This window comes from Pinus tabuliformis, chromosome Q, assembly GCF_031772625.1.
Source record: "Pinus tabuliformis cultivar Carrire ecotype Pingquan chromosome Q, CPIR1, whole genome shotgun sequence".
In the NCBI taxonomy this organism is placed as follows: Eukaryota; Viridiplantae; Streptophyta; class Pinopsida; order Pinales; family Pinaceae; genus Pinus; species Pinus tabuliformis.
The window spans coordinates 50,107,022-50,131,129 of record NC_142296.1 but is presented as its reverse complement, the minus strand read 5'-3'; the positions used below and the strand labels follow the sequence as shown (position 1 = coordinate 50,131,129).

Below are 24,108 nucleotides of genomic sequence, written 5' to 3'. Positions count from 1 at the left end.
TGCAAGCCTCTGTGATAAGTGTGTAACATAATACAAGCCACATATATGAAAAACGAGCCATAGAGAAACATATTTGAGCCACGGGTATAATACAAGACACAAAGCATAAGTAATATGAGCCTCAGAGCATTATTGTCATCGAAGTCTCTTCGCACTAATCCAATGAAATCCAACCTCAGATCTTCGCATTATTTCATAAGATATTCGAATTTTCTCTTTGGAGATGGATCGATCACATTTTTATAGCCTTCCTCAAGATCAAATGGGTGCCAATAGAAGTTAAACCAACTTGATAATTTTGGAGGGAATCATCAATTCAAATTATACTTTTAACAATATTAAATATATTAACCATATGCCTTAATGACTTGTGCCACATTAAATAATAAGAGGAGTGCCCTAAACACATTAATAACAATATTTCCCTTTAACCAACATAAATTCTTTTTGGAGCACGATGGGCTTTCCTTCAGGTAGTTGGGTTCCTATGGGGAAATGCGTCCCATAGCTGCCCCAATTTTCAACATGATAGGCATGCAGAAGTCGCCCAAAGTCTCCTTAGGACACTTGCTCATGTATGAGTAAGTTGTTGTTGTAATTTAGCCTAAGTGTAACTTAAGAAAAGCACATAATTAATTTTGTTGGCTATTGAGCTAACGAAACTTAGAAAAAGTAAAGTATTTACTCTAGTGATTATTTTTTAATCTCAATTGTCAATCTCAAGTGAGGCGAGATCTAATCTTAGTTGTCAATCACTTTGGAGATTATGGTTAGGGATTTAGCTCAATGTAAAGTTATAAAAGCAAGATTAACGAGAAAAGACAAACACATTATACAACAACACAAGACATTAAGAGAGGCATCTCAATGGTGAATGGAGGATGACTTCATATCTAGTGTGCCAAGTGCAAGGTGTTGAAGAATGTAGCTATGGTCGGTCTTCATAATGTAGCTATGGTTGGTATTTTGAATTTGACACGCATGTTCTTCATGCTTTGTATTGGTCAAAAGAAAATATATAAGCCTTAAGGGCATGTTCTTCGTGACCCTCTCAAAGGAAGAAAATTAAATTTTGTTAAGTGTCATTTAACCTACCAAGTTTCCAAGTCAGCCCTCCTAACCCTCATGTCGGCTCAGCTTAAGTGGCACCCTTTTGCATGGCTTGGAGCCTATATATAGCCCACTCGCATTCCTCATTTGGCACACATCTCACACTCATATACATCTGATCCAAGCAAAGAAGAAGGAGACTTTGGAGACCGAAAACAAAAGTGTTACATATCTTTGATCTACCCTCGCTCAATGAGACCTGGAAGGCCAAATAGAAGTCGAAGTTTGAAGCATAATTTTTTTGTGGTTTTGTCGCTCATTCTTGCAGAAGAATTGCGAAGTTTGAGGCTATGTCTTTATGGAACTGTGCGAAGTTCCGAGGCATATTACTTTGTGGAACTATGCGAAGATTGAGTCTCATATTCTAAGGTATAATATGAAGTTCTATGGCATAACCTAAGACTGAGGCAGAAGGCGAAATTTGGCCCTCTTGGAGAACTGATGCAAACCTCTTTGCAGACTTTTTTATGGACAAATTTGAGAAGCATCTTGTCTTGATATGCTAGAGGGTTGACTTGGCACTTGGAGGTTGGTTATCTTAGCTACATTGTCGGTCAGTTTATATATGACTTGATGTCTTGTTGACTTGATTCTATAAGGAAATAATTGTTGGCTTTTTCCCCTTGGAGTGGGGTTTTCCCAAGGTAAATTCTCGTGTGGTTCTCTTTATGTTTTTCTATTGTAGTTCTCTTTGTATAGTTGTTTTATGTTGCATAATAAATGAAAGAAAAGATCATCTTAAGTGTAAAATCATTAGAAACAATTATCAAGTTAAGAGAACTACCAAAATTCAACATGTTTTTAGAGCTAGGGCATGAAAGAGCAACCCTAAAGAAGGATCTAATCCACTATATCAATTTAAAATTGTTGGACCTGGATCGAAGAAGTCATAAATACTGAGAAAATAGATTAAGGCCAAAGCCCTAACTGGAGACTAAAGCCCTAGACCTTGTAAAGGAAGAAATCATTACAGAGACAAACTTCAAAAAGGAGTCTCAGAAGGTCGCAAATTTAAGAAGGTCTATAAAGTCAAAGAATAACAAAATTATCCTTGGGCCAAAATCAATAAAAGAAATCTTAATCCTTTGCAGTATGCCAATAATCTTCATTTGAATCCCCAAAGAACAGAGTGAGTTATAGAGGCCAAAATAGCCTCAGAAGTTCACTATAGTAAGGCCGAAAAAGGGAATTTTCTTAAGGCTAAAGGTTCAGAGATTCAGAGATATATCTACAATTTGTTTTGATTCAAAACTTGTTCTTGTGATTCGTTTTCTAAGCAAGTAATATCATTTTCATGACATCTATCCCTCTAACCTTTGAAGTATGGAAGTGACGAATTTGACAAAGAATTCAACCAAATCAAAAACCTGTGATCTAGGCCGAGATGCATCACAAAGATCTGGGTTGTATCTTTTTGGAGGAAGAAGCCTTTGCCTTTAATAAAGGTGACTAATAGTCAAATCAAATATGAGGACTAGGACATACAAGGAAATCTGCTGCAAAATCAAATATGCGATCTAACACTCTCAAAGAAACTAGAAAAGCAGAGAAGTATGCAATCTTGAAATATATGCACCATCAAATTAATTTTCGAGATCAAACTCCTTTGCAAATGTTCCTATATAAGGACCAAGGTGTAGTATCAGAATAAGGAGAAATGACTACAATATTCTACAAAGACATGTGATCCTCTCACATGCTCAGGAAGGTTGGAGCCTAGACATTTTACGTTCTCTCTCAGAATCAAGCCATCTGCGGCCTCAAGCAAGTCAATAATGACATACCATATCTTATTATCTGAAGGAAAAGAAATCTTGTAATAGGTTCCTTGAATAAGCTATGTTCTATGATCAAGATCTTTACAATTAAGCTAATGATATTAGAGAGATACTTGTTGTTGGTATTCAATCTCTTGATGAGGAAGCTTTTAGATTAGTATTCTTTTCTTTCAGAAGGTCAAACATGAATGAAACTAGAATACGCTATCCTGGAGTCTATGCTTGGTAAAGGACCTTTGTCTTATAGCTCATCTTGTTGGAGTAAGTCTGTTATAGACTAGACAAACTTAAAGGAAAAAGATTTCCAATCTAGTGTGCCAAGTGCAAGGAAAGTGCATAATTGTAGCATAGGAGATCAAGGATAGATCTACCGCCTGATCAGCTAGATCAAATCCATGGTGTGTAACTGTAAGTTTCTTAATTGGGCCATTATCTCAGGACGAAAGCCCAAGTAGGTTCTGATTGAGTTAGTAATGAATAACTGTTGACTGGGTAGAGTTTGTATGTGTCACATGTGATTGATATTGGTGTAATTTTGCTTCCACTAATTGTGTTACGAACCTAGTTGTGCATTTATTCAGTAGATCTACAATTTGCTCGGTTAATAAAGTGTCAAGTGTTAGGTTAAGGAAAACTTAACATGGTATCAAAGCTAAAACTCTGAGAACCAAGAACCGATCTCAAGGTGCCAAGTTCATACAGGTATCATTGGGGCCAACTTCGACTACGATCGCACGGTGCAGCAAAGGTTTTTTCCAGGCCAAGAACCAGTGCGTTAAAGGTTATTCATCGTATGAAAGCCAAGATGAAAAAAATAATAAAAACAGTCCATACAGGCTAAGGAAAAAATTCATACAACAACCCAGATAAGGGTTTGATAAATTAAAAACAAAGAGAGAGAGAAAATGGGTTGGTGGCTATGGTGGTTGACAGTTGTGGACCAATCGCAAGTTGACCCACAGCTGACAAAGCCATCAACCACCACAATAAAAAAGTGTTTGCAAGGTGTTGTGAAGCCCGTGGAAGGACCCAACTGTGGGGAGAAAACAGTCAGTCCAGTCGTGCACAGTTATCAAAGAGAAAGGTGTCAAGCCACCCACAGGGCAAACGAGCAATTGTGTGTAAGTGGATAGGAAAAAGGTGGTTGTATGGGAGACAACCTGCAGATGTGTGTGGGAGGCAAACGACAATATGGGTTCCACGGAGTAGTCCAGCTACTAATCGAGCAGTCAGACACCACTAGCCAGGAAATAGTCAAGCGACTAGCCATGAACTGGTCCATGTAGCAGTTGGGGGGAACAATCACCAATTAGTTGTTAGAAAATCAGAAAGGCAAAAAGATTTTCTTATGTTGATAATTATTTGTGATATTCTTGTAATCTTATTAACTTTCTTTATGTTCTTCTTTTATCTTATTTTAATCAAGCAAATATCAAATCAAAACATGAAGATCAACGACACTAGATGTAGGCACACAGCCAGAGCTAAAACCCCTCTATAGGGGAAAACCCAATCAAACTCTTCCACTAGTAAATCAAATTGAGATAGACCAAGACCCTTTAGACCTAGACAAGGACCTCTTCCAATCACCAAGTCAGCACTTCCTTCCAGTAGAAGATCCCTGCCAAAGTCTCCAAGTGTCAGTTTCACATACGCATCTTCAATCCATAATTTCGGCCCCCAGCTTCAAAATTTCATACCTATAGTAAGTTCAGAAATTCCGGCCCCAACTTCAACCCAGAAACTTCGCACATGTGAGAGAGAGATGCCCAAGAACTCGATTTTTGTCCCAACTTCTTCCTTCCTTCTAATGCAACTTCACTCTTTTGTTTTGCCTCTTTTTCTTGTAGGTCGAACTTGTGTAGTGTGTGCTTCAAATAGGTTGAGCTGCCTCTCTATATACACTCCAGCTAGGTCGAATAGCCCTAATTCAGGTCGACTTCATGAGGGCAGGGTCGACTTGGTGTGGAGGTGACAAATGACTCTTTTGACTCAAAAATAATTATTTTTTCATGATACAAAAGTCCAAGAAGGGTCTAATAAAAATGACAATGACTCTATTGACTCACGACAAAACCTAGAAGCCTTCAATGGAGGCTTTGGCCTAAAAATCATTGACCTGATACAAAAGTCCAAGAAGGGTCTAATAAAAATGACAATGACTCTATTGACTCACGACAAAACCTAAAAGCCTTCAATAGAGGCTTTGGCCTAAAAATCATTGACCTAAGCATGAAACCCATGCTTTAATAAGTCAATTTCTTTTACAAAAAAAATTATTTTTCTTTCTTTTGACAAATACATTACATCATGACTTAAAGACAATTATGAAGATCGACACTAGTTACATTTTTCAACACTCCCTCTTAACTAAGGAGGTATTCATAATTACATATATACTGTGAAAATTCCTTAAACAGGAATCCCTACTGCAGCAACTGATGATATTTCTCCTACTTGTTAGATTTACATGAACAAGTTATTTGCAGTTTCCTACGGCAAACATCGAAATACATACACTGCAGCCTACACCATTTAAATAATATGTTGAAACAAGAAACTGAACAATAGAGAAAGATACAACACAAATGACACAGTTGTTTTTGGACAAACGTCCCCGAAAAAACCCAATGCGGGAAAACCGATGCAGCAGATCTGAGGGTTTTTATTATTAAGCTGAAGTTATTTCTGAATACAATATCTGGATGCCTTGCTGGCAATCCAATATAGAGAATATCACTCGGCATAAGAAATTAGTGAGATTACCTCACTCTACACTGCATGTCCCGGCTGATCCAGCAGCTGAACCAACGAGTTCTCCAGCTACTTTTGCGATGCCCCTGCGTGGGCCAGCGTCTGCCTCTAAGGCACTACGTCACCTCTGTTGGGAATTGATTTGCTATCTAGAGATGATTCCAGCCCTCCCGGCTCAAAACATTTAGCTCTCCAACAAATTCGGACTTTTGCGTAGAAAGGCCTCTGCGTTGCTCTGCATGGGGCCTACGTGAGCCCTTCCTGGCTCTGCGTCACCCTCTCTAGCCTCTACGTTGCCTCCTTTGTGTGTCTCTCTGCCTCTCTGCTGAGTATTCTTGGCTCCAGAGAAGATCCTCCAGCCAAAACTCCCTCTGCCCCTCACTGCGTGATCACTACAAATCACTGCACTGCCTCTAGCTTCAACAATTCGATCTGACTGATCAACTCTCTATGTGTCTTCCAAATGACCCTCAAGCCTCCTTAAATAATCTTCTCGTTGACATTCAACGGCCCAGATTAGAAGCTAATCAATGGCTAAGATCATTTTTGCTTGATCCTCGTCTTCTTCTAGAAGTTACACCCATAGTTAGATTAATACCCATTAATTATTTTAATTTCCTAAGTTTAGACTTAGGGTCGCATTAAAAATAATTAATTATTTTAATAAAATTGTCTCCGAGTGGAATTTCCCAAAACGCTTTATGGGTTCTTTGCAATACATGCGCCCAAGCCTTCCTGCAAAATTTGAGACTTAGAACACATCCGATGCTACCAGAAATCAACACTCCCTCTTAGCGAGGAATGTGCTCTAGCAATGCCTCCCACTGAAGCATCACCCTGACTTCATATCATCGTCCTCTACGCTATTGATGTCTGACATGTTGTCCACCAACTACTGCGTTGCTGTTGCAACTGTACTGTTGCTGACATTGCCACTGTCAACACCGTGTTCGTACCACAACTCCCTCTGAATTTCCTTCATTCGTACTGTTGCTGGCACTGCCACTGCCAACTGCCCCTACACTGCAACTATTGCTGCTACTGCATTAGCGACGGAAAAACATCCCAAAGCATAGATATATCTCAATGTTGTGTTGCTAGTCCTATGCTAACCCTCTAAAGCCACTGCGTTGTTGTTGTTACGGCACTGTGCCTCCCTGCACTGTTGCAACTTTGCACTACGATGCTCAGACTTGGCGTTATAGCTACTGCATCTATCACTCCAATACTCCTCTGCACCAACTGACACTGGTCCATCCTGCTACTTCTGATCTAAGCTCTCGTAGCAAGGAATTGATCTGAGAGGTGGGCTCCTCAAGGATCTTGCCCATCTGTAGCTCTTTCGAACTACAGCTCCAAATCAGCCCACCTCCCTCCTGGAGGTATCTCAGCTGTCATGGCGAACTCCTCCTCCTTGATCTTCGCAGGTGCAGCCTTCAAATCATGCTTCTCATCTTTGTCCTTCTTCCTAAGAGGACATTGTGTTATGTAGTGACCCATTTCACCACACCTGAAGCATTTTATCTTCGAGACGTCCTTCTTCTGCCTATGTTGCTCTTGTAGCCCCTTAGATGCAAGGGTTGCATTCTCATCCTCCTCCTTGAGCTTCGACCCACTGCTGCTGCTTCCGTCAAGCATACACTTGACCAAGTCCCTCCTCAACTCCTCTTGCTTAAGAGTTGCCCACATCTCATCCCAATTTGGCAAAGTTGTCCTGCCCAGGATACTCTGGACAAAGACTTGTCACTCATCTTAAGACTGAATTGAGGCCCAGTCTAACCAACTCGAACCCTTGAGGTGTAGACCCCACAGCTGCTAACTCGTCCTGGGTTTCCTAAAGCTTCGTGAGGAACAGATCTATGCGCTCCCCCTTCTGCATCTGTGCAGATCTTAGTTTCTGCTCTAAGTACATCTTCCGCTGCTCAGAAGATCCTTGATACAGCGTTGCCAAGGCATCCCACATCTCCTTAGTAGTCCCTCTGCTAGCGATGTGACAAACCATGTGATCCTTTACTCCATCCAGGATCATCCTCTTGGCCTTCGCCATTTTTGCTCGGTACTTCTTCAATGGATCTTGATCTGCAGGCACAACCACCACGCTGTCAACATAGGTCTTGAGAGAATGCTCATCTAGAAGGAATGACATCCTTGCCTTCCAGATGACATAGTTGGATGCCCCATCCAACCTGTCCTAATCTCTCAGCCCACTGGTTGCCATCTCTGCCACGAAAATGTCGAACTGCTCCTCTCTGCTTCTTACTACTGCTGCTCAGCCAATAAGAAAACAGACTTCTTGGCGGGAAGTCTACTGAGGAAAAATTCCCTCACTGTGCTTCTCTTCTCTCTTCTGATGTCTTTCTGCCCAGCAAAACAGCCTGCAGAAAAACTGTGTCCCACCATCTCTTCCTCACGCTGAGGCTCAACGCTGCTCCCTCTGCCACGGCAAGATTTCGATCTGGAAGCCCTTCTCTCTGTCGACTCACTCAGAGAGAGACTACCTCGAAATTCAGCCCTCCTGGCTTGGACTGCGCAAACCCCTCTAGGGATTCAAACTACTGCCTCCTGCAGCTATTTCGATCTCCTTTTCTACTCAGCGCTAGGTTCTCTAGCACTATTCTTCTTGCTTCACCTGCACTCCTTTGATACCATGTGAAAATTCCTTAAACCGGAATTCCTACTGCAGCAACTGATGATATTTCTCCTACTTGTTAGATTTACATGAACAAGTTATTTGCAGTTTCCTACGACAAACATCGAAATACATACACTGCAGCCTACACCATTTAAATAATATGTCGAAACAAGAAATTGAACAATAGAGAAAGATACAACACAAATGACACAGTTTTTTTGGACAAACGTCCCCGGAAAAACCCAATGCGAGAAAACCGGTGCAGCAGATCTGAGGGTTTTTATTATTAAGCTAAAGTTATTTCTAAATACAATCTTTGGATGCCTTGTTGGCAATCCAGTATAGAGAATATCACTCGGCAGAAGAAATTAGTGAGATTACCTCACTCTATACTGCAAGTCTCGGCTGATCTGGCAGCTAAACCAACGAGTTCCCCAGCTACTTCTGCATTGCCCCTACATGGGCCTGCGTCAGCCTCTAAGGCCCTGCATCACCTCTGTCGGGAATCGATTTGCTATCTAGAGCTTATTCCAACCCTCCCAACTCAGAACGTCCAACTCTCCAGTAAATTTGGACTTTTGCGTAGGAAGGCCTCTGCGCTACTCTGCGTGAGCCCTTCCTGGCTCTGCATCACCCTCTCTGGCCTCTGTGTTGCCTCCTTTGTGTGTCTCTTTGCCTCTCTACTGAGTATTATTGGCTCTAGAGAAGACCCTCCAGCCAAAACTCCCTCTGCCTCTCTCTGTGTGATCACTACAAATCACTGCACTGCCTCTAGCTTCAGCGATTCGATCTGACTCATCAACTCTCTGTGTGTCATCCAAATGACCCTCAAGCCTCCTTAAATAATCTTCTTGTTGACATTCAACGGCCCAGATTAGAAGCTAACCAATGGCTAAGATCATTTCTGCTCAATCCTCGTCTTCTTCTAGAGGTTACAGCCACAGTTAGATTAATACCCATTAATTATTTTAATTTCCTAAGTTTAGACTTAGCGTCCCATTAAAAATAATTAATTATTTTAATAAAACTGTCTCCAGGTAGAATTTCCCAAAACGCTTTCTGGGTTCTTTGGAATATATGTGCCCAAGCCTTCCTGCAGAATTTAAGACATAGAGCACATCCAATGCTACTAAAATCAACATATACAAAGGTACATGGAAGATCTCAAAATGGTATGCTCTATGAAGAATCACAGCGCACGCGATGCTACACATTAGATACCTGACCAAGGTACTCTAATCGGGTGGGACTAAGGTGCACTCAAGTTTTAGCCACTTTAGGTACCATCAGGCTTAACACCAACCCAGGGATCTAGGTGTGTATCAAAGGTCGGAGCTCCATGACCAACACCACCCTCCCTACTTCGAGATCTAGACATCAACACATAGGTCGGCCAAATGTCCTCCCAAGTATCTTGTCACCCCAAGATGCTTTATCTCTCCTAATTAATTAAATCAAATATATATTTCCACCAATCCAAGAATGCTTCAAACGTTCAATTCTTTTTATGGAGAGATCCTGCACAATCACAACCCCAATCAGAAATAAACCTTTAAATATATATACAAGTAAACGCAAACATTCAAGGTCCTCAATCATTTTGATGCTACTTATATCATCATCAAGTTATCCAAATACAACTTGTCAGAAGCTTTCTTCTTCTTTAACTTCTTCAGTAGCACTAAATACAACCTCGGTACTTTTCAAATCTTTTGTTTACAAACCTGTCTGTAGTACTTTCATTCATACTTCGGTTTCATTTTTTCTTTAAGGTATTTGCTATGGCTATCATAATATGCCCTCCCTCTTAACCTGGGAGATATACCCTTTCTTTTATCCAAACTCTCTCTCAATTCAACAACTTCCTTCGATTATAACATTGAACAGATTTCAACCTTTCAAGGCTTCATTTCTTTCTTATGGCATCAAGGTCATCTTGATCATCATCATTCTTGTAGCTTCCTTCATCATGCTCATCATTATTATCATCTTCAATTACGAACATCTTCAACATCTTGAAGATTATGTACCTGCAAAACTTTAATAGCAAGTACAACCAAATACAAATATATAGAAGCATGAAGTCAATCATATCATTACAATGGAAGCATCAAAACATTCAAGCTTTGGACATTAAATACCTAAACCTAGTTAGGTTCATAATCAGCAAGGGTTACATCTTTTTACATACTAGACTTCAACTTCTTGCTAGGGTTTTGTCATAAACCCTAGACTCCATCTTCGAGACATAAAGCCTTAGATATCAGCAATTCAATCAAAATAACAACACATTTAAGGTTTCAACAATATGCTTTTAGAATTTCATGTCAAACTTCTACTAGGGTTCGTTACAAACCCTAGACTTCATCATCAAAACTAAACCATATCAGTAATCAAAAACAATATACTTCTAGGGTTTTATTATCATGCCCTAGGATATCAATCTCTACTAGGGTTTTGTTATATATACCCTAAATTTCATCAACAATCAAGATAGCATACTTGCATATATATATCTAGGGTTTCATTATCATGCACTAGCATCTAATATCAATGTCTACTAGGTAAACCCAAGATACAAACATCAAGACATAGAGATTACATATACAACAAATTTAATCAGACTAGCGTATCGATAATACGAAAGAATATACATCTAGGGTTTCATTCATAGGATCTTATTGTAACTATTATAAGGGTTTTGTTCATAAACCCTAATTCACCAAACCTTAAAAATCTAGGGTTTCATTGAATAACTTAGACATTAACAATAAACCCTAAAGAACTAGGGTTCTACCACGACATTACCAAAACCCTAAACTTCAAAAGAATACGATTTTATCATATGTTCTAGACTTTATCAACAAACCCTAAAAGGACCAAGGTTTCATAATCAACATTGACATACCCTTAGCATCAAGAGGCTAGGGTTTTACAGTGAACCCTAAAGGTTAGGGTTTCACAAAAATGACCAAATGATAAGAGACAATATAACAAGGGTAGATTCAATCTAATGATAAATCACCCTAACAAGAATCTTTAAGATTCAAAACCTTAGACATAAAGATGTTAGTAGTGTAAAGCAAATTTCAAAAGAAGCATGATCATACCTTTTGTACAAAGAAAACCTTGCAACAAATCTTATGACATACCTTGAGTTGTTCTTTAACAAACCTTGTAGGATACCAATTCTTGAAGGGACCTTGAGTTGTTCTTTAACAAACCTTGTAGGATACCAATTCTTGAAGGGACCTTGAGTTGTTCTTTAACAAACCTTGTAGGACATCAATTCTTGAAGGGCTTCCTTTGCAACAAAACTTCTTTCATGGTTGAAGTCTATCCTTTGAACTTTCCTCCATAATCTTTGTGTATTTTGCAAGTCTTCTTACCAAGGGAAATAATAAGAAAAGATTACGAGTATGCAATACAAACAAATCTCGATGTGAGGAGGAAACCAAACATGAAAATGAAACAAAGAACAATATACTTATCTTTTGGTAAAATGGTGAAGGCTACCTCTTAATCCAATCTTTTTGAGGGATACTTACAACTTCAAGAAATTCTAACAAGACATATTAGATCTATGAATCCTAAAAATCAAAACATAAAACATTACAAACCTTAGAATAGTAGATTTAGAAGGATATGTGAGAGAAGACTTGGTAGTATAAGTCTTTGACTTTGAATTCTTTAGTCTTGTTCATCTTAGGTGGAGCTTCATCGGCAACATTTTCTCTTTCTCTCTTCTTATTTCTTTGATTTTCAGGACATTGACTTTTGTAGTATCCTATCTTATGACAATTGTAGCATTCAATTTTTGATAGATCAACTTTCATCTTTGGTCCTTTGAACTTCTTGTATACTCCCTTCTTCTTGTGATGAGTTGAGTAGGCATTTGAAGTGTTGTTTTCTTCATCCTCCTTTTTGTCACTTACTAATGAGATGCAAGCTTCTTCTTGACTGCATGAATTCAACATTTGTTCAAAGGTTGGTGTATCTTTTTAACTGCTAATTCCTGATGCAAAAGAGATCCAAGATTTTGGTAGACCTAGTAGTGCAACAATCACGAGTTATTTCTCTGGTACAACTTCATCAATGGCTTGGAATTCATCTTTTATTCTAGAGATCCTTACAAAATATGATGATATAGTACCATATTTTGTCATCTTTATTTTTCTTAGTTCATTCTTGAGACTAGCTATCTGACCAATGTTTTTGATGGTAAACAATTTGGAGAGGGCTTCATACATTTCTTGTGCAGAGTCTATATTGGATATGTATGGAATTAGATTGTCCTTCACTCCATCTACTATTAGATTGATGGCCAATATGTCAGTTTCCCTGTACTTTTCCTTCCCTGCATCATCTGTAAGTTTCTTAACTTTTCCTTGGGAAAATCCAAAACTTTAAGCTTAGCAAGAATAAGATCCATTATCTTCTTCCATGCCCTGTAGTTGGAGGCACCTTCTAACTCATTTTATGTCTTCATTGTCATGTCTTCTTTTCTTGATATATATAGTAGGCCTTCCTCTTCTTATATGATCCTTATCCTTTGACCCTTTCAGTAGATCTTCAAGCTGCCTTTTTCTTTTCTTCTTCACCTTAGCTCCAATAATCAGAAAGGCAAAAAGATTTTCTTGTGTTGATAATTACTTGTGATATTATTGTAGTCTTATTAACTATCTTTATGTTCTTCTTTTATCTTCTTTTAATCAAGCAAATATCAAATCAAAACATGAAGATCAACGACACCAGACATAGGCACTCAGCCAGGGCTAAAACCCCTCTATAGGGGAAAACCTGATCAAACTCTTCCACTAGTAAATCAAATTGAGATAGACCAAAACCCTTTAGACCTAGACAAGGACCTCCTCTAATCACCAAGTCAGTACTTCCTTCAAGTAAATGATCCCTGCCAAAGTCTCCAAGTTTCAACTTCACAGATGCAGCTTCAATCCAGAATTTCAGCCCCCAGCTTCAAAATTTCGGACCTACAGTAAGTTCAGAAATTTCGGCCCCAACTTCAGCCCAGAAACTTCACACGCGTGAGAGAGAGATGCCCAAGAACTCGATTTTTGTCTTCCCAACTTCTTCCTTCCTTCTCCTATAACTTCGCTCTTCTTCTATGCCTCTCTCTTATAGATCGAACTTGTGCAGTGTGTGCTTCATATAGGTCGAGTTTCCTCTCTATATATACTCTTTAAGTTGGGTCGAATAGCCCTAATCCAGGTCGACTTCATGAGGACAAGGCTGACTTGGTGTGGAAGTGACAAATGACTCTTTTGACTCAAAAATAATTCTTTTTACATGATACAAAAGCCCAAGAAGGGTCTAATAAAAATGACAATGACTCTATTGACTCAAGACAAAACCTAGAATCCTTCAATGGAGGCTTTGACCTAAAAATCATTGACCCAAGCATGAAACCCATGCTTTAATAAGTCAATTTCTTTTACAATAAAAATTATTTTTCTTTCTTTTGACAAATACATTACATCATGACTTAAATACAATTATGAAGACCGACACTAGTTACATTTTTCAACATTAGTATACCAAATGAGCAACATAGGATAGTCAGCAAAGTTTCAGGGCAACGGGAGCTAAGAGACAGTCAAAGCATGGCAAAGAAGTATATCAGGCTAGCCAACGCAACAAAGACAACATGACTACCTCAAGATTGAGCCACCAAGTTCAAGTGCAAATTCCAGTTGATCATGGAAAGCGACAAGGATCACAAGGGTTTGGAGCATGTGGGTTATGTGCGAGTTGAGTGTGCATTGACTTAAGCATAAGGGAGACAATACAAGTCATGTATAAAGACAAAGGTGGCCAGCAAAAGAAACCACAATTTAGTGCTACCAGCAAGATTGGCGGAGGTCACCTTTCAAAGGGAGAGAGGGAGACCATACCAGTCGGGGGATTAGAGGCAGACTAATTTTAGTAGGTGTCTCAAAGGACTGAGACAAATCCATGAGAAAAACCTTTGCAGATCTATAAACCAACAGTTTTCTTGTGGGTGCTAAAAGGACTTAGCACATGGGCCATAAGGAGAAGTGGAATGGTGACAAAGAACAAGGAGCAAGAAGGTCCGAAAGTTGAGCAATTCAAAGAGAGTCAGCCTCCAAATTCAAGTGGGGATGAGCAGTCAGCAGATCCCTACAAGAAAGTCTCTTGGTATGAGATGACCTTACAAGAAGTTCAGGAGCAAAAATCTTCTAGGAACAACGGGAGTAGGTCTTCTAGGATGATTTTGAACCAGGTGGTAGGGAAGGCTTCCAATTCAAAGCGAGCAGCCATGGCAGTGGATGCAGTTCCAGGATCGGAGCCAGTTTCAAGGAGCAGAAGTACCTCCCTTGGTAAGAGGGAGAGTTCAAAAGGAGCAGCCATGGCAACAAATGTAGTTCCATGATCAAAGCCAGTTTCAGGGGGCAGAAGTACCTCCCTCACTAAGAGGGAGTGTTGATGTTTGTAGCTTGAGCAAGTACCGCACAGGCCTAAGTGTCTAGGCGTGCAAAAATCACCCAAAGTCTCCTTAGGATACTTGCTCAAGTGTGAGTAAGTTGCTATTGTAACATAGCCTAAGTCTAAACTTAGGAAAAGCACACAATTAATTATATTGGCTATTGAACTAAACAAACTTATGAAAAGTAAAGTATTGATGTTAGTGATTATGTTTTAATCTAAACCGTCAATCTCAAGTGAGGCGAGATCTAATCTTAGTTGTCAATCATTTTGGAGATTAGGGTTAGGGATTTAGCTCAATGTAAAGTTATAAACCCATGTCTAAGGAGAGGAGAAAGAGACACCATGCAATAGCACAAGACATTGAGAGAGGCATATCCGTGTTGAGTGGAGAAGGACTTCCATTCTAGTATACCGGCTGCAAGGAAAGTGCAGAAATGCAGCATAAGAAATCCAGATCAGCCAATGAGATCAAAGACGGACATAGGGCCTAATCAGCTGCATCAGATCCATGGTATGTTGTAACTGTAAATTTCTCAGTTGGGCCATTATCCCAGGACAGGAACCCAGGTAGGTTCTAATATAGTTATTAATGAACTGTTGATTGGGCAGAATCTGTATTGTCCCGTGTGATTGAGATTGGTGTAATTTTGCTTCTGCTAATTGTGTTAAGAACATAGTTGTCCATTTACTTAGTAGATCCATAATCTGCTAAGTTAATAAAGTGTCAGGTGCTAGGTTAAGGAAAATTTAACACAAATATAATTACAGAGGAGCAGGTCGATGAATCAGGAGTTTGGTTCTATTTCAATGGAGCTGCTCAAGGGGGAGTCTCAGGTTCTGGTGGAGGGGGTACAGTTTATCTGTCGAACTCCCACTGCATAAAATTCAAAGCTGGCTTGGGAAGAGGTACAACTAACCATGCAGAACTTATTGCCCTGAGATTGTCTCTCACACTGGCAGCAGATAAAGAGGCACAGAAGGTTCAGGTATTTGGGACTTCAAAGTTAGTGATCAACCAGATGAAGGGTTTATATCAATGACATAATTTTCTTTTACTGGCAATTCTCAATGAGATCCTTACTGTACAATCAGTTTTTATCTCTATTTCTTATCAGCACTTCTACATGGAAAGGACTCACGGGCAGATGGATTATCAAAGAAAGTGTCTCCTTGGATCCAAGATACCGGAAGATCTGGGAGGAAGAGAATGGAATATCTTCTGAATCTAAACCTGTTTTTAAATCAGAGATGGTGTGTTTAATATGCACTATGAGTTTGGGAAAGTATGATACTTCTTTTCGAATTTTGTATATTTGGACTCTGTATAGCTTTTTATATGTATTCCCGGGGAACAGATGATAAATTGATGGTTCCATATAGACCTGTCCTAATTGTTAGGGGAGCGAGTACACTCTTGATTTTTTGTCTGATTTAGTTTTGGTCGGGCAAAAGAAGGAAGTCTTGACATAATGCCTCATTCGAAAGTCATAGCTCCTTTTTAAAGGATATTATATAATGCTGTAAAGCATCTGCAAATTGTAATTTTGTTTACTATATATATAATGAAATTACAGTTTTTTCCAGAGAAAAAGTTTAAAAGGAAAAAGAATTGAAAAGATGTATTTGTTAAGTTCATACTAACTACAGTGTTGTTTATAGTCGCTGAAACGAACTGCTAAACGTTTTGTTCGGCGAAAAGACAAATTCCATAACATTTTTTAAGCAAATTATATTTTCTAGATGGGTTTGTTAAGCAAATCACAATTTCTTTACGGGTTTCTCAAATCTCACAATTTTAAATCTAAGGGTTTTCAAATCTCTTTTTTCCACATAAATGTTCTCGTTGATCTAATGAACAAAAGACATGTATTTTTTAATTCACACTGACTACATTGTTGTTTATGGGTCTGAAACGAACTGCATAACGTTTTGTTAGGCGAAAAGACAAATTAAATTACATTACATTTTTAAGCAAATTATATTTTCTTCATCAGTTTGTTGGCCAAATTACATTTTCTTGTCGGGTTTCTCAAATCTCACAATTTTAAATCTAAGGGTTTCCAAATCTCTATTTTTCCACTTAATGTTCTCACTAATCTAATGAATTGAACTGACTATTTATTTTATGAGTTGTTTAAGTCTACATCTTGCAGATTAAAAACAGGAAAGAAACCTTACTTGCGAAGGTCTTCGAGTTGTTGCTCTCTGGTCCGGGGATTGATGCCTTTACGGAGCTGATGCCATTCTTGTGGTGTGTTGGGCGGTTCCCCTAAATGGTTTTTATCAAGCTGTGATTTTACCCATTTAATATCTTCGTCAGATGGCCCTATTGGATCATGTACGGCAACCTGAGTCTCATTTCGATCTGACCTATTTCTTACAATTTGAGTATCTTCGTTACTGTAACATACGCAGGGACTCTGACGATTATAAAAGAGTGCAGGAAGTAAAATAAGTAGAACGAGCACCACAGAACCTCCTGCGAGTACTGGAATGGTAATGCCGTTTGGAGCCATATGGTCGCCTCTGCTCTGATCTGCACACTGGATCTAATACTGCACTTAATGTGCGCAAGTTTAACCCTTTTCTATAGTTGTTGAACGCACATCTTCAGATTGCAACTATCCCACAACTGTCTGTAGTTGTTCTGTCTGACTTTTAATACTTACACTTCTATTTTGGGGTCTAGAAACAGCATTTTCCACCAGCAAGAGAAGCAGAGATGCAAGGGAATGAAAGAAGATATAAATGAGGATGAATGGGCTTCCCAAAGAGCTGTCGGGACTCTGAAAGTATTGCAGAGTGACTAAAACTTGTTTTGAGTAGGTAGATAAAGTATGTCAGACGAAATAGAATACGGTTTAAATGGAATTTGAACGAATTATTAAATTAAGACAGTGAAGAAAGTTTCTTAAACGAATTGAAAATCAAGTAAATAGGGTGGTCGAGGAGATTGTGTTCGAATTTTATGTGAGCAATGTATGGATTTCTGGGCAAATGCTTGAGATAGGGCATTCATTGGCCAGTATCGTTGAAATACATTCGAACATATTTATTTTTGTGTATTTTTAATAGCTTTTAATGAATTATGTTAAAATTCATATTCCCAATTATATATTTATTTTTGTGTTTTTAAATAGCTTTTCATGAATTATGTTAAAATTCGTACACATGAAATCTCAATTATAAGATTCTTGAGTTTGATTAAATCTAACTTTAATTATAATATGATGGAAGCAGTCTAAATTTATAATAATAAATATTGTCATTGTTTAATGACGTCGAATTTGGATTATTAAGGTTAAATGATTTGCCCTCTAATATATATATAACGTTTAAATTTGGATTATTAAGGTTAAATGATTTGCCCTCTAATATATATATAACGTTTAAATTTATAATAAAGATTGTCGATTGACATCGAATTTGGGTTATTAAGGTTTATTGAATTTATAATAAAGATTGTCCAGTGACATCGAATTGGGTTATTAAGGTTTATTGAATTTATAATAAAGATTGTCCAATGACATCGAATTGGGTTATTAAGGTTAATTGATTTGCCTTAAAAATTATATATACACGTATTTTTCGTCTAAATTTATAATAGAGATCGTCATTGTTTAATGATATTAAATTAGAGATTGACATTGTTTAATGACATTAAATTTGATTGTTATGGTTTAATGATATGGAATTTGGAATTTCGATTATTAAGGTTAATTAATTTGTTTTTGATATATATTGAATAGTGGAAAAACTTATTGATGATGATGATGGTGGTTAACGTCCACTGAGACCAAATTTTGGTTTATCGGACCTAAAGAAACAAATTATTTAGTTTGATTTAAGATTTTATTCCTATGCTCAAAAAGCTTAGAGAGAAGCCTCCCGAGCTCACTGTAATTTTGACAACGTAAAAGGCTAGGAAGGTCAGTATTGCAACAAAGATTTTGAAACTGAGATCTAATGTGGTTGTACGCGAGGCACTCTAAGAGGAAGTGATTTTCATCCTCGATGTTCGTATTCTCACAGAGATGGTTGAACCTTTCCATCCATGGTGTTTTAGGAACTGCCCAACAACCCGTTTCACTATGGAGCTCATGAGAGTTCGTTCTAATCTTGGCTATATTAATTTTCTTCTTTGAGCTAGTTAAAACAGAGAAATACTTATGATCTTCTAGGGTGGAGTTTATGACCTCCTTATAATATCTTAATTTTCTTTTAGCTGCTTAATCTTTCTCACACCACATTTTTTCTTTGAACTTAGAAGTAACAATATTTTTAATGTTATTAATGTTTTGCAATGCAACATTCTCGTTGATCTCCCAATGGTTTAACCAGGCCCTGGTGTCTTTATACCAACCTCGTTTGAGACTTAGGTGGTTTTGGCTGGAATTTAAAGCTAGCTTAGGAAGTCTATGGTCTCCTATGTTATTGAGTTTGTGCTTGTACAACAGAAGCCTAGTCATAGCTAGGCTCTCGATAGGGGAAAGACCCACTTCTAGAAGGAGAATAGGATAGGGTGTGTTGCTTTTAATTTTGAGGTTATACGTTATAAAACACTTCTGGATTCACTCAATCTTTCTCCAGGATTCTCTAGAGATGCTTCAACCCCAAACCTCACATCCATATAAGATAACCGGGGTGACTAAATTTTCAAAGAGAAACTTCTTTCTATCCCACATTACGAGGTTTGTCGTTTTATAAATATTTTCAAGACCTAAATAAGCTTTCCATCCCCCATTAATCCTTTTCTCAATGCTATAGTTCTAGTTGAGCTTGTGATGAATATCGATTCGTAGGTACTTGTAGGAAGACACTTCCTCCAAGTTACTATTGTCATACATAAAATTAGCGTAAGTGTCCTTCTTGGATTTGATAATCATAACTTTTGTTTTGTCAGTGTTAACAATCATACCATGGTAGAGCAGAAATCCTTAAGAAGTATAAGTTGCTTATCAAAATCAAATGGGCACCTTGCGAGAAGAACAATATCGTCAGCGTAGAGAAGAAGGATGATGACTATCCCAGCTAAGATCGTGCCAGCACATCCTGCTTCCTCTAAACAACCTTCTAGCTTATCGATGTAAATGCCAAATAGGGTAGGAGAGAGGGGGCAACCTTGTTTAACTCCGATATTAAACTTAATATCTTTCGACCACCCCTTATTGCTCTTTAACTTGGCAATTATAATTTAGTGGTCAAACTAATAGTGGGTATAGTTATTATTGGTTGTTATCTATTAATGTAGGTTCTCATCACTATTATTCAAGAAAAATTACACCATTTACAATTATCTACTAGTGGTTCTAATTATTTATAATTAGAAAAAACTTATAGAGGAGAGGCAGCACTAAAGGCCTATGATTTGAAAAGACTAGCTATTCCAATTAGAGAAGAACTGAAACTGGATAAGTTGGATAATTTGGACCAGAAACTGACAGATCACAGTTCCGTTCAATTGATTTATGGACTATGTTGAGCTTCTGCATATAAGGGGGCAACATTGAAGGCATATAGTGCACCATTAGGTGTGGAAAACCCAAATTGTAATAGTTGTGAGAACATGTTATATTATCTCCATTAAGGTCTGTCAAGGTCCTGCATAAACTTGTCTTTACAATGTCTGGAAATCATATACCATGTGAATTAAATGTAACAAGTTGTATGGGTTCTGAGTTGAGAAAGAAAGTGTAGATTATGTTCTTTCATTTTGGTTGTTGAACAGATATGTATAGACAAATATATAAGGCTAAAGGTGTTTATGTTGAAAGTTGTGACCTACACTAATTTTATCATTGTATCATCAGAGGGGAGTTACCAGTGATCCCTGTGAGATTGTGAAATCCAGTCATGGTTTAAAGCTGAAAAGGAAAGTCAAATATAACCGACATCAATTTGTTACTTCCTCTTTATATAAACTCTAGGAGATTTTTAGTTTATAGGGTATGTATTTGTAAGGAAAGATCTTATCCTGAATAGAAAGGAGCTACATTCTTGTATTTATGTTAGTATTTAGAGGAACTATAATTAGATAGTGTGATTTTTATAAGATAAGTGAAAGAAAGAATTAGATGTCAAGATATATTTTATATAGTTTAGTTATAATAATTAGGATAGAGTAGGAATAGTCAAAGTTGTTACAAAAAGAAAAAGGAATAGCTCTTCTTGATAACTTATATTTTTACCAACTAGGAATAAAATGTAAGCCAAGAACAAAATGAATGTTAATAACAATGATTTGAGGACACAAAAAAATAGTTGGGGTTGAAGAAACTGTATTATGTCAAAGTTGTTACAAAAAGAAAAAGGAATAGCTCTTCCTGATAACTCATATTTTTACCAACCAAGAATAAAATGAATTCCAAGAACAATGGTTTAAGGACACGAAAAAATAGTTGGGTTGAAGAAACTGTGTTATGTCAAAGCTATTACAAAAAGAAAAAGGAATAGATCTTCATGATAACTCATACTTTTACCAACTAGGAATAAAATGAATGCCAAGAACAATGACTTGAGGGCACAGAAAAATAATTGGGTTGAAGAAAATGTGTTACTTCAAAGCTGTTACAAAAAGAAAAAGGAATAGCTCTTCCTAATAACTCATATTTTTACCAACTAGGAATAAAATGAATGCCAAGAACAATGATTTGAGGACACAAAAAAATAGTTGGGTTGAAGAAACTGTGTTATGTCAAAGTTGTTACAAAAAGAAAAAGGAAGCAAAAAAACCAAAGTCATGGTTTAAAGTTGAAAAGGAAAGTCAAATATTAACACTAATTGCAAGCAGATTACGACATTGATTAAATGTTTGGATAACAAAAAAAATCATCTAAGAATCAATAAAGAAGTTAAAATGCAAGAAAGGGTCAATGCCATTGTAACCTCAAATCTGACCCCTGCAATTCAATATCAGACTACTATAATAACAATGCTTCAGACCTGATATTTTTCGACAGTCTGCAATAGGTCACTATTGAGGAGAAGTAAGCTTACAAGTGATTGAAAAAATACACTCCAATCATCAATAACATGCAACAGACCTTAGAAGATCCTCACAGCCTAGACAAATCAATCAAATAAAGCCCACAACCCTGCAAGAGAAATCTAGAAAGAATTTTTGTGTGTGAATTTTTATGTGTGAATCCTCATTGTTTCTTTCTAGATTTCTTGTTTCTTTCTGTGAATTTAATTATTCCAAGCCTATTGTAATATGAAATTTTATGTGTGAAAACCCTTCCAATTATGAGTTTCAGATCCGAGATGTATTCAGTTACAATATATAGATAAAGCATTGATTATTGTTGCTCATTGATTGCAAAGGCCAATGAATTACCTTGTTTTCTAATACAGTTTTTTAAAATCAGAATTTCGTGGTAACTCTGCAGGTTGTTGCGGCAATCCCAAGAGTTTCTATTGTAGATCGTGCAAGGAACAAGAGGAGGCGAGGGGAGGCCAACTGCGATCAAGTTTATCATATGAGGATTGTTGGGGGGGGGGGTGATGTGAATGCTCCCAATGCGCCCAATAATGTCATTGAAAAGGACATTGTGGTGGTAGATCATGCTATCCCACCATCAACCACAAAGCCACCTTCAACCATAATGCAAGGTGCAAGTTCAACAAAGAAAATCAGTGCCATCAGAGGCTGGAAAAAGCAAGACATGCTAGCTGCAATTGATGACATCGAGTTTAAGGGATATTCAATCTATGCCTCTGCAAAAAACATGGTATTGTTGCCTCTAACATACATTATTGGATAAATGGGTTGACTAATACAAAGTATAGAGGGCCTGTTACAATTATGACTGAAGAGGAGGAGGACAAGGTGGTTGAGTGGTGTAAGGAGATGGCCCAATTGGGACATGGGTTAGAGCTTATACAACTTAAATCCACAGTAGGTAAAATGTGTCAGGGGAGGCCAATCGCTTTCAAAGATGGGTTTCCTGGTAAATCCTAGTGGAGTGGGTTTAAAAAAAGGCATTTAGACCTTGTGCTACGTATAGCTAAGGGCCTTGACAGAGATAGGGCTTTAAATATATGCCCTGCAATTGTGTCCAAGTTCTACAACACTCTTTTCATTGCATATGAGCAACACTCATATGCCCCAGACCATATATGGAACTGTGATGAAACAGGCTTACAGGAATGAAGGATTGTGGTATGCGGGTAATTTCCAAGAGAGGGAGCATAAATATGACTAAGAGCAGGGAGTGGATCACTATTCTTTGTTGTGTTAATGTAATTGGTTCTTCAATCCCAGGATTTTATCTATTCAAAGGTAAAACACAACTAAAAAACTATATACATAACTGTGAACTAGGTGCATGCATGGTTGCACATCCCCATGCATGGATGACAAAGGAACTATTCTTGAATTGGCTTTGTCACTTTGCTGCATTTGTACCAGGTGGTGTCTTGCCTGAAAACAAACACCTACTAATTTTAGATGGCCATGGAAGCCACATGGTTGTGCAGACAATTGAGGAGGCCAACAATTTGGGCATTGACCTGTTAACATTGCTGGCTCATACCACTCACAGATTGCAACCCCTTGATGTTAGCATGTTTGGGCCTTTCAAGAACTATTTCAAGGTCGAGCGAGCTTTGTGGATGGTGAAGAATCTAGGGGTGGAAGTAAAGAGGTTTGAGCTAGCTGAGCTTGCAAGTAAAGCATTTAAAAGGGCTCTCACACCTTCTAATATCAAGGCTAGATTTAGGAGGACTGGTATATGGCCACTTAATGTTGATGCTCTTATGCATGATACTGGTTGTAGCCAAGCATTTTATGTGGAAGGTCAAGAAGCAGAGAACTTACAAGACCATGTTGATGGTCAAGAAGATGTTGTTGTTGCTGAAGGTATAATGTCCCTTTCTGAAGGGCACTTCTATGGTGATGATGATGAACATGTGAGTGAGACATAGTTTAGTCATGAACCAACTGTCAATATCATGGAGGCTGTCACACCCATTGAACCACTGGCCAATTCTTCATGTGATATTCCATATGAGGCAGTTGATCAAGTGAATGAAAATGCAAACTTGATTTCAAATGATAATGCAACAGGATTAAACAATGAGCAATTGAGCATGCCAACCCAAGTAAGCCCACCATCATGGTTGGTAGAGGCCATGATGAATATCAACACACATAATGTGTCTACCACCAATGAGGAAAGCATGGGCATGCCTTCACAACCATCAGAGTTGAACACCGAAATTGTTCATTATTTTGTGGACAATGGGTCACTGGAAGAGGAGCCTATTCAACATGAAGTACCTAAAGAAGACAACAATGGGGGCCAATTAGTTGTCCTGGAGGTTGAAATCCAAGTGTTAGGTCCTAAGGAGCATGGGACATCAAAG

General features: G+C 38.0%; 1 protein-coding gene across 1 annotated transcript in view; it reads right to left on the bottom strand.

The window, feature by feature from the left end:
* The window catches only part of LOC149218249 (S-adenosyl-L-methionine-dependent methyltransferases superfamily protein), a 128,485-nt gene extending 110,747 nt beyond the window's left edge, over positions 1–17,738 (bottom strand). Inside the window, exon 1 of the mRNA XM_089383865.1 lies at positions 16,921–17,738. Within this exon, the coding sequence (XP_089239991.1) occupies positions 16,921–17,258 (338 nt within the window). The 5' untranslated portion in view covers positions 17,259–17,738. The remainder of the gene's footprint in view (positions 1–16,920) is intronic.
* Positions 17,739–24,108: the final 6,370 nt, after the last annotated feature.